We start from the raw sequence: 11,541 nt of genomic DNA, 5'->3' as shown, positions 1-11,541 counted from the left end.
GTTATCGTGTGGGGTTCTGTGTCATCACCGTTTTCTAAATGTTCACAGAGATGAGCCATCGTTTGGTATTAGAAATGATTGATCTAGTATGTTGGACGACTGTAAGGACTGATTACTACGATACCTTATCGTACATTTTGTGTAATGTTCTCATTTGAGCAATTCTTTCGTTAGTGCGTAAATATATATTATTCGGGGTTCAGTTTACGTAACTTTCACAAAACATCCAGAAATGCTGTAATATTTAATGAATTGAGTATCTAGTTGTATGTTTTGCTCAAGATTACTACTGTGTTAGACCTTAATATGGAACTTTGGGTGCTCGTTGTAGGGAAATGTAATTGGGAACTCTATTTTACGTCCATAGCAAAATCTTCTGCAGCTGCCCAGGCACCGTGAATATACTCTGCTACTGTTGCTAAGTTTTAATACGGATTTTTACATGATATGTCTGGTGTCGCCGTTGTATGACCATTTATGTGGATAGCAACAGTGTAATCATGTTACATCTGTTTTTTGAGTGGGGTTATTCACGTATTATATTTTACTGATATTAGATCCAGCCATGTGTCATCCAGTGAGAAGTGATGAGAAAACTGTTGACAATGGAGAATGTCAGAGTAGCATTTAACTTCAAATCCTGGCAGCCATCACAGAATGAATGGATGTTTGCCTCTCAGTGCATTCAGCCTGAAGAAAAACTGCGCGTTGGCAAATACTTGTTTAAAAAAGATGCAAAAGCCTCTCTGGTAAGTCATTCTCTGATGACAGATCAGATAAATTTAATTAATGGTAACGGTTTCATTATTTTTCTGCATGAGCATCATAATTTTAATACTATTATTTTTGTACAACTGTATTCAGTCTGTTTACTTAAGTTAGTAATGCTTGTCTGATCTCATGTAGATATTCAAAATATTGATTTGAATTGAGTGTAAATAATTGTGAACATATTTTTAACCTGGTACATGCCAACCTGTCCAACTAATTATAAAATTAGTGTGACGTGTACTTGAACTCGATGTTTTCAGCAATTTTGTCAGAGGAGAGATGGAAAAAATGGTTGGATTCCTGTTCACACAAAATTGCCCCCAAAAGCCTGTTGGTACTTCTAAAAAGGATTTTCTTATTACTCATTCACAAAACAAACTTATAACACAAAGATTTGAATTAACAGGCATGTGATGTGACATCTGGCTCTCTAGCATAGATTTCCAATTAAAGGTTTTGTAAGCTGGGCCACTTACAGTCTTCTTTTCCTACACCTTCTGGGTGTGTGAAGGTTGAAGGATTTACTTGTTATGCATTTGTATTAAAATTTGGATTTAGATATATGCATTCGGCTCTGTAGCATAGGTTTTCAGGGGTTATACCAAAGACTTTGTAATGGTACTTGTTGCCGTCTTGCTTTGTGCTCAGCACTCAAGGAAACAGGACTGGTTGGCCTAGTGTCAGTAAAGTATGACTGGGTTGGGTGTCATATCTGGTGTCTTCATCGTGATGCTTCAGTCGCGGCATGGACTCGTCCTCCCACAAAAAAACAAAGTGTATGTTCACATTTTTTTTTTGTTTATTCAAATTGTGTACTACTGAACATACATATTTACTTAGTGAGGTGTACTAACATATTTCTGTATTTGATCCAGTGTGGAAGGCTGTTGATAAGGAAGGTGTTGTCCAGTGTTCTCAAGATGCCGTACCAGAGTGTTCAGCTGTCCAGAACAGAGAAGGGGAAACCGTATATGACAAACCCACTGCCAGATCACCTGGCTAATTTCTCATTTAACGTCTCACATTCTGGAGATTATGCAGTATTGGCAGCGGAACCAAATAAGCAAGTTGGGGTGGATGTCATGAAAATAGAGCCTCCACGTAAGTAGTTGGTGTTCTTGAATCGTGAATACAGAAAAACAATACCACTTCATGGTTTCTTAACTATTTATAATAAATTACTCCACTAGTAATGTCTTAATTTATTTCTTTAGGTATTTATTTACTTATTTATTTCATACATGTTTAACATCTTGCTGAAGAATTTTTTATAGATAGAGGAAACTAGCATACCAGGAATAAACCACCACCCTTTCCAGGGTGTCAGGAAAACCTCCTGACTCGCAGCCACAACTGATCGAGTGGGATTGTAGCGCAACCAAAAAAAAAAAAAAAGAAAATCCAAAGAAACCAAGTGAATATTATCTATCTTCTTACAGCTGGAAAATCCATTGAGGATTTTTTCTACAACATGCGCCGTCAGTTCACAGATTGTGAGTGGGCTGTCATTGGGGGTGGACAAAAAGATCATGGGCGGCTGATGAGGTTCTACAGATATTGGGTAAGACTCAGACAGTAAGAAATGCTTCTTGGAGCTGGACAGTTTGAGCATTGGTTTAAAAGCATTAAGACGAAGAATATGTCAGATGAAGGACCATTATTTAAAACACTCTCCAAGAAAATTGTTTGTTTGTTTTCAACTGTGTAAAATGCACTAGAAGTGTTGGAATCAACACTGGCTTTTTCTGACCATACTGTAACCAGTTAGGACACTTAATGCAAACAAATTTGCGAGATGTTTGCAATGAGAATGTGTATGCATTTTGATCAATGCATTTACCGAATAGATGTTGAAATATACTCTTTCCAGCAGTGAAAATGGATGTCGTGTCATTGATACCCACTGGGTCCCAACGGGTGTTAGATTCCTACCATTTCAAAGCATTTTTCTTTGTTGGAAAAATTCTAACAAAAAAAATTAAAATAAGAAATAAAGCAGTCTAGTGTTCAATGGTCTTTTATATATCGTATACTTCATTTTAGTCTTACAGTGGTAAATGGATAATGCCAGTTTGAAAGTCTTGATACTTTGGAGATTCTATTATGTTAAATTACTATTTAATTTTTCCTCAGTGCTTAAAGGAGAGTTTTGTGAAGGCCTTGGGTGTAGGGATAGGGTTCTCCCTACAGCGCTTGTCTTTCCAAATAAACACCAAAGAGCTACAGCCAGGTGCGGTGATCACAGACACAACAGTAAATGTTGATGGTACACCCGACCCCACCTGGCGGTTTGAGGAAAGCCTCCTAGGAGACAACCATGTGGTTGCTGTGGCCCTCAAAGACAATGTGGACTTCCAGAGGGAGTTCTGTGATCAGAGTATGCCTGTAAGTTTTACGTCTGTATTTTCCAAATCCAGCAAGGTTGCCAAGCCATGGTTCTTGGCTTACCATCATTACTCAACCTTTTCACATATTAAATATTGCTTTTCAGTGCAATTTATCTAAAATTGGATTTTGGAGATGCATTGGTTGCTTTGCCCAATTTCAAGGCTTTACAGAAACATTGTTTCATTTATCAACATAGAGTAATACCCTGAGAATAGGATTGAATAAACATCATGGAAACATGCAATATAGGTGGAAGAATTACAGTATACCACAAGTCAGCCAGTGGTTTGCCAGTAGCCTGCCAGTAGGTTGCCAGAGGTTTGAAAGTGGTTTGACAGCAGCCTGTCAGTGGTTTGAAAGTGGTTTGCTGGTAGCCTGACATCGGCTTGCCACTAGCTTGTCAGTGGTTGGAAAGTGGCTTCTTGTAACCTGCCAGTAGGTTGCCAGTGGTTTGAAAGTTTTTTGCCAGTAGCCTGCCAGTGGTTTGAAAGTGGCATCTGGTAGCCTGTCAGTAGGTTGCCAGTGGTTTGAAAGTGTTTTGCTAGCAGCCTGCAAGTGTTGTGCCTGTGATGTGACAGTTTAATGATCGTGAACAAGCTGATTTGCTGGTCACCATACTCACAAGCCACTCTGTTAGTAATGTTGGAATGCTGGGAGTGTGCTCGTGTTGAGAAAGTGTGATGTAACTGAGAGTCTTTGGGCTTCTTGGGTAGTGATAACAGAATGCTGGGAGCCAGCTATAGGTGTGCTGGTATTGAGAAATTGTGGTGTAACTGAGAGTTCTTAACCTTCTTGGGGAGTGATGGTGGAATACTGGAAGCCAGCTATAGGTGTGTTTGTGTTGAGATAGTGTCATGTAAGTGAAAGTCTGTAGCCTGCTAGTTGAGTGATAATGGAATGCTGGAACTGAGCTACAGGTGTGCTAGTCAGTCAATCAAGCATTGGTTATTTGGAACTTTAAATTCGTTTCAGGTTATTGATTACATGCCCGTCACCAACAGCATGGATGCTGAGCTGTGTTGGCCAAGTCCCCTAGGGGTCAGTTTCTCCTTTGTCCAGTTCGGCCAGCTGATTGAGGGGGCAGTGCCGCAGTCAGATCCAGACCTGGGCTTCTGGTTGGCCTTTGATCAGAAGATGGAGCATCCATCGCGCAGGAGAACACAGCCTTAACCCCGGTTCAGTTTGTGTAGTCTGTTATCAGTGCTATATATATATATATATATATATATATATATATATATATATATATATATATATATATATATTTATATATATGAATGTGCAACCTTTGCTGCCTATTGTTGAAAATGGAACAGAAATGCCGCCGCATAGGGCAGTTTCATAACTCGTATAAACAAGTCTATATTTAGCTGGCCTCATGTATCTGTACTATACTATCTATGTTTATTTAAAATAATCGCTTTCATAAGAGTTACCACTCGTATTGCTTTAAGAAGCCTTGGTGTCGTTCATGGGGACGTCTTACGTTAGTGGCCTGCAAGTTTGCATGTCTCACGAATGCCACAGGACGAAAGTTTGTCAGTAATTTGCTGAAGGCCTGTGGTGTACTCCAGTCGCTGTGGTTTACTCACCTGTAAAAGTGGTATCGTGAATGAGGAAAATTCTTAATTATGGCGTTAAACATGAATCAAATACATTAAGTTCAGAAAAGAAGCGTTTTGGCGCTGCCTGAGTGGCGTGAACAGGGCGTGTCGGGCGAGCTGGTGTGGATTGCTCCAGGAGAGCCGGTGTGGATTTCTCCAGGCGAGCTGGTGTGGATTGTTCTAGGCCAGCCAGTGTGGATTCCTCCAGGCGAGCCTGTGCGGATTCCTCCAGGCGAGCCGGTTTGGATTCCTCGAGGCCAGCCAGTGTGAATTCCCCCTGGCGAGCCGGTGTGAATTCATCCAGGCTCTGGTTTTTTCGTCTGGTCTCTGTTTGGTTTCGTTCAGAATCTGACTACAGCTGTAAGTCATAAATGTTTTAATTACCTTGTAAGGAGTAAATATGTCGTAAAAATGAGATATTCTCATGTAAGGTGTGAAACAACTATCAATAAGTATAATAAATAAGTAAGGAGTAACTTAACCAAGGTCAGCAGCCTGCGGGTGATCGTGGGTTTCTCCCAGGTTCTTCCCGGTTGACTCCCAACATAATGCTGGCCACCGTGGCATAAGTGAAATATTGTTGTGTACGGCGTAAAACACTAAATAAATAAATGAACAAATAAGTTAATGGACCAAGTGAGAACTCGGTCTTCCCACGTGAGCATTCCAGTGGGCCATGCGCCATTTTCACGACACACCCTTTGATCATAAAGCAAAGTACACTATGTTGCGACTTTATGATTTGAGGAAATTTAGGAAGAAAAATAATGTTCACCTTCTTTCTGACAGTGATCGGTGGTGCGTCGCATGATGATCTAACTGTATATCACATCAGATGATTAGGACATTAGAGACCCCGTCAGATGACTGGAACATTACTTACCATGTAGAGTTCCATTTCCTGCTGCATCGGCACCTAGTCCAAGTGAAAACGGTATACGTTATCATTGCATGGTAGTCGAACGACGTTGTATTCTGCGGTTGTAGGGTCTGTGGAAAACGGTACTTACCATAGCGTAGTTACCAGAAACATCAGATGAAGTTATCTTAGTACACATAACATCCTCGATCCTATGCTCGTTGTAGTATATGCAGGATATTTATTAAAATTGCACATGATGTAATCCGTTTTTGTTCGTCATATCTACCGGAAATGGTAATTCATGTAGCTTATAGAGGTATGGAAACCAAATGGCGACGTAGCATGTTTGCGGTTTCCGCGTCTAACAGAAATGATACATTGCCTCCGTCGCGTCTGGTGAAAACTCACCATTGCTATGGTGATTAAATGGCAGTGCTCCAAATTGCAGTCGTGACTTCTGGAACGACACTACAGCATATACCATAGTACACTGTACTGAGATGACGATGTAACGTGTTTGCCATTGTTGCATCTGATGGAAAATGGGCTTTTATAATGTAAGAATTGTATTTTTTGTCATATTCAGTCAACACTCTTTGTTTTTATTGTAAAAGCTTTAAGTATTCTTTGTTAGTTATTTGTTTTTCATTTTTGATCATGTGGATTGGTAAATAATGAAAGCCATGTTATACGTGCTTGTTTAGTTTTATCGCGCTTCAGAAAGCATTATCGTAAGCTTTGCATAGTTTAGGTTTGCATTTATTAAAAGAACACATCACCTTTAAACAAAGTATATTCATCATCTCAAATGCCATTTTGTGCTTATTGCAAATACATTTTTTATTATATTTATTACCAGTGATTAAAACGGAAATAAAGATTGAGATACTACGGTGGACTTTTTGGACCGTATTGAACAAGCCTAATCAAAGTGACGTCACAGATTGTTTTTACCCGCTAAACATCCTCTGATTGCTGTATATCTACCATATGTAATACAATAACTGTATCTGACTTTCATGTGGAAATGTAACAGTTACAGAATGTTTAACAAGCCAAAAAAGAAAAAAAAAGACTGCGACGTCACTGTGATTTAGTTTGTTCAGTATGGTATAAAAAGTCCACCGTAGTACTTCGATCTTTATTTCCATTTCAATCACTATTTAAAAAAATGCCAAAAAATAATGGAGACCATATTTGAAATCGACACGAAATGGCCTTGTAGGTTGCGCACTTTGTTTAAATGTGGTCTGTTCTTTTAAGTTAACGCATACTTGTTTCATCCCATAAAGGGGTATATATGCTTGAATATACAGTATATCTATGTCCACGATTATATTTGCTATATTATATACATATAGCACATGCTATATTTCACTCTTATAGTTTTCTTTTATTATATTCCATATTAACTACATGCCATATTGAGTTATTAAGTGTCATATTAAATTATCAAACTTTGTTAGTGGATTTACTATTCCAGGGCTTCTCCAGTGATAACTCTCTTCTTGAACGTAACTATATGTATATGACGGGGGAGTGGTTAATAAAAGCGGTCGGCTACAGGTCCTTTTATGTGGATGATATATGCTACTGTAATGTAGTTTCCGTTGTAAACATTTGTATCCTGTATTTATACCACCTGGCGCGTATATGTGTTTCGTGGTAAAGAATATATCATTTTGTATCATCCAGTTCCTCAGCGGGCGTCTTGTGTGTTTATTTTATTCCTGGAAACCTTGAACGTAAAGTTGGAACACCGGAAATCTGACTAGTTCAACTCTCCCCTCCACCGTCACTATTCTGTAGTATATTACCCTCTCTACATGTGTTCAGGATGTACAATGTCCAACAGTTACAGTACCTATATAGCAATTTCGACTCTTTCCTCCACGGGAAACTTTTATGCTTATTCTCCGTGAATGCTTGTTATGGGGCTACACTTGCACTCTGCTTTTTACTTCAACATTCCTGCATTGGACTTCTTCTAGAAACGTCGCGAGAAACATGAGGAATCCCAATCCCGTCCCTCCCCCCCCCCTCCCCCACCCACTCCCACTTTTAGTAGTCCTGTTGGTACCGGGAGGGACAGTTTAGATTTGTAACACGCCAATCCATCACGAACCAGTTTTCGCGATTTTATATATCGTTATTTTTCGGAGTGATTCTTTGTTTTGAATTGAAACTTGCTACATAACCACACCATGACAGCTTTGCAGGTTCAGTTCGAGTTTCGTCACGTTAAAGCTGCTTTCGACATAACTTTGGACATACTTTCTGGACTTGTTCTTTCAAAACGGTTTGTTATTCCGAAATAAACTTGGTATACTTGGTATGCTTCATTGAGACAAGGTTATGATTGAGATATAGTCCGTTTCGTTCATTTTGGATAAAATTAAAGCCATTTTTGTTCCGTTTTGAGTTTTGACACGGCTATGTAAGCGGTATAGGTGACCTGTATTGCTTTCCCGCAATAATTCTAAGCTTGTGGCAATTAATAGTTATCCACTCGCGCGATCCTTTATGTAGTCTAACCTTGTCTATATATACAAATAACACATGTACATATATGTACGCCATACGAGGGAAACACATGTGGAATGTGACGTAACATACGTTGTGTCTATTCTGTGCATGTATCAGGTATGGCTGTAAATCAATCTGGTATATTCAGTCTCGCGCGGAACTTTTGATCTGTATAACCAACACCATTGTTAATTCCAATAAACACACTCATGCAAATTAGGCTCTTCAGATACGTGCAGTGAACATATGTTTAAAAAAATTTCCCAAAGTAATAGTGGAGGCCTTTGTGCATTATTTTCTGGAGGTCAGGTGTAAAGGCATGTCCCACCATAATGCTGGCCGCAGTTGTATAAGTGAAATATTCTTGAGTACGGTGTGAAACACCAATCAAACAAATAAATATGTAAACATAAAACGAAGCTAAGTCCAGAAAACTTGAAACGTAGAAGTACATGACACTGTCGTAGACGTTCGTGCTATGCGGTATGTTCAAGCATGCGTGATAGCAAAGCGTTGTTTTTCACTGACGTGCATTACGCACTCCCTGACGATTACCGATGCTAAGAATCACCGACAGCAACCTGCGTCACACAAGCAATTTGGTGTAGTCGTTGTGAGCCAAATATTCGCCGAACTCCACAGCACGTTTTTTTTACCCAACGGTATATATTATATTAGTCACATCAAATTATGGAATTCTGTTAACTAAGAAGTAAGACGCTAAAGCATTTCACTGACACTGCTTTATATTTACATGACGTATATATTTGTTTATGTTTGTAACTCTCCAATTACTGTTTATTTTCTTTTTCAACAATCATTTTGGTTCACGACTACATATATTTTTTCGTTAATTACGATGCTGTATATAGTCTCGAACTATTGTTTATTTTTATTTTTCACTGTGCATTTAGTTATATAGCTACATATACATGTATATGTTTTTATGGTTTCACCTCAACATGTACACATCTGTTTTCAACAACACAAGCACTCGTGTAAGAGAGTTCTGGGAGAAACACTGGTTTTCGTCAAAACTCTTTACTACTCCTGTGTGGCAAGCGTCTCAACCTCCCAATTACCACGTTCTTCCTCTTTACCTCAACTTCCACTTTGCCCAGAACCTGTAAGACGGAGGTGGTCTGTCGAAAGGCTTGTCTGTCACAATATCCTCGCCCGTATGAGAGTGTTTGCATGACAAATTGTTACCGGGAGTCGAGTTTCTTCATATCCAAATCCTGAAAGGATACATAAATATGAAGCTATTTCTAGTAGGATATGTGTCGGACAATCACGGTATATATGCATGTGTGGCTAAGGTTCTTACCTTTCAACGGCAATGTCACACGAGTCGTGGGTTCAATCCCATCCTGAGACAGCCGGTAGTTTTCAAAATTCGCTTGATTCTATTGTTTTGGGAACCCCCATGGCAAAAAAAACGGTGGACGTCGCTTATGTTGTCATCTATATGATGCACGAAGACCGCTTGCTTTTACTAATATAACAAAATCCATAAATTAAGCAGTGGTGTCACTGATATATTTTGTGTGAAAAAAAAAATAGTATGACGATATATATGTTTTCATGTGACAATAAAATCGAAAATCGGGGCGAAACGTAATTTTTGGCAACTTACTTTCCCTTAAGTTTTATTAGATTATTGCCTTAAACACCTTGGATTCTGCTTAATAGCCACAATATATTATTTTTTCCTCCGGCTTGAAATTGGTAATGGCATTGCCACATATTACATTTCCAATTCGAATACTAATGTTTGCACTGTGTTGTATTTGCGATCGGTATTGATTGCTCATTAATAATCATGACCACATGGATTACATGATTTATTTTTTGTTTACTGCTTTTGTTTAATGCCGGTTTCATCCATGTAGCAGGCCGGAGCCAATGTCAACATATGCATTATTATGGTGCGTGCATATATATATATATATATATATATATATATATATATATATATATATATATATATATATATATATATATATATATATATATATATATATATATATATATATATCATTCTCATGCTTGGCAAGGTATACATTCGGCATTAGGCCTACGATCCAGTCAGCATGCACCATATATATAATGGGAAGTAAAGGAATGGGAATGTAAAGGAATAACACCACCTTCTATGTTTTATTTTTCGCAGGCAAAGCGCTGTGAATGTACAAACTCTATTGGAATAAACATGATGTAAACTAACAGCTGTAAAATCAGTGTACGTATAATTGCATGATATTTCAGTTGTGTACTTCTATTTTTGTTAAGTATTTACCGTAGGGTGGGGGCGGGTGCATTTTAAATATATATACTACATATCAGCTTAAGTTTTATTATGTAAAATACATTTTCAGAAGCCAGTAAAGGTATTAAATGATACTTTGATGCCAACACTTAGGTTCTTCGGATAAAAAAAATCAGCTATACAGTGTACTTCACCACAAACTTTTTAAGTGGTCATATACGGCACTGGATGGGTGAATCATAACCAAGCAAAATGTGTCAATTGAAAAATGTTCAACTTTAGCTGAAATACGTGCACTATACATGTGAAGACAATTTATACATCTGGCAATTCTCACACAGATGAAACGGATAAATTTGCGAAGATTACCATAATATATGTATTTCATCGTGACCCTCCAGTGTTGGTCTCCACACCCGCTGTGTGGGTGGTATGGCGACACACTCACAGGTAGCCTTACAAGCAGTGATTCCCAAGGGTGCCACCCCATAGAGCAAAGATGATAACATCACACGGACAGTCCACAATGCGCGTGTGAATACCGATTTCATAAAGTTACATGTCGAGCTAATATATATACTGATAATTTTTCGTATATATATTTATAGCCGAAGCGGACTGTTGTTGATCCACGGTCGTGTCGCACTTGATTTTTTCGAGTTTGAGAAATAATTAGTTTCCATATGACATGACGGCTGCATGCTGAGAGCTCTCCAGCGCGCAGTGGGGATTCCCCCGATACCGCGCGGCGGTGCTCGGCTCGGAAGATGCTGATTTAGCTCAAGTCATTATACAAGGAATACACAGCAAAAACCTCTACAGAAAAGACGTTCCTGTCCTCTCATATAGATAAACTAGTCGCACGACTGCAACATGCGGTTTACAGCTGCATGTAATATTTACCCTGAATAACTGTTAAAACGGTACCAGAGAACCCCCACATATCTCCGCGGCATGCTGTCCAAATTCAATCAGGACAAATACATGCCCATGCTGGCATATTTGACCCCAACGAACCTAAGTGTAGGCCTATATAATCCAGAAAAAGAAAAACACATGAGTTAAATTCAAGCCTTGACAATATGTATAGTGAGGTGTCAAGAAATCTATATACAATATAT

The 11,541-nt window shown here is 38.7% G+C and overlaps 1 protein-coding gene across 2 annotated transcripts; it reads left to right on the top strand.

Annotated features, from left to right (window-relative positions):
• Window positions 1-4,357, top strand: LOC135473974 (L-aminoadipate-semialdehyde dehydrogenase-phosphopantetheinyl transferase-like). Of its 2 annotated transcripts, none has more exons than XM_064753946.1 (6): window positions 1-101; window positions 558-749; window positions 1,647-1,872; window positions 2,211-2,332; window positions 2,905-3,156; window positions 4,132-4,357. In XM_064753946.1, the coding sequence occupies exons 2-6, from the start codon at window positions 588-590 to the stop codon at window positions 4,327-4,329; spliced, it is 960 nt and encodes a 319-aa protein (XP_064610016.1). In that variant the 5' UTR covers window positions 1-101; window positions 558-587; the 3' UTR covers window positions 4,330-4,357. The 2 variants fall into 2 exon arrangements, with proteins under 2 accessions (XP_064610016.1, XP_064610017.1); XM_064753947.1 differs by having other exon boundaries at window positions 14-86.
• Window positions 4,358-11,541: the final 7,184 nt, after the last annotated feature.

This window comes from Liolophura sinensis, chromosome 8, assembly GCF_032854445.1.
Source record: "Liolophura sinensis isolate JHLJ2023 chromosome 8, CUHK_Ljap_v2, whole genome shotgun sequence".
In the NCBI taxonomy this organism is placed as follows: Eukaryota; Metazoa; Mollusca; class Polyplacophora; order Chitonida; family Chitonidae; genus Liolophura; species Liolophura sinensis.
Note: the sequence above shows the minus strand (reverse complement) of the source record. Positions and strands in the feature narration are given on the sequence as shown.

Bases quoted from the DNA above. Each gene is read 5' to 3' on its own strand.
- LOC135473974 (XM_064753946.1), top strand. From the start codon at position 588: ATGAGAAAACTGTTGACAATGGAGAATGTCAGAGTAGCATTTAACTTC. The intron at 1,873-2,210 runs GTAAGTAGTTGG...ATCTTCTTACAG, and splicing joins CATGAAAATAGAGCCTCCAC to CTGGAAAATCCATTGAGGAT. The intron at 2,333-2,904 runs GTAAGACTCAGA...ATTTTTCCTCAG, and splicing joins TGAGGTTCTACAGATATTGG to TGCTTAAAGGAGAGTTTTGT.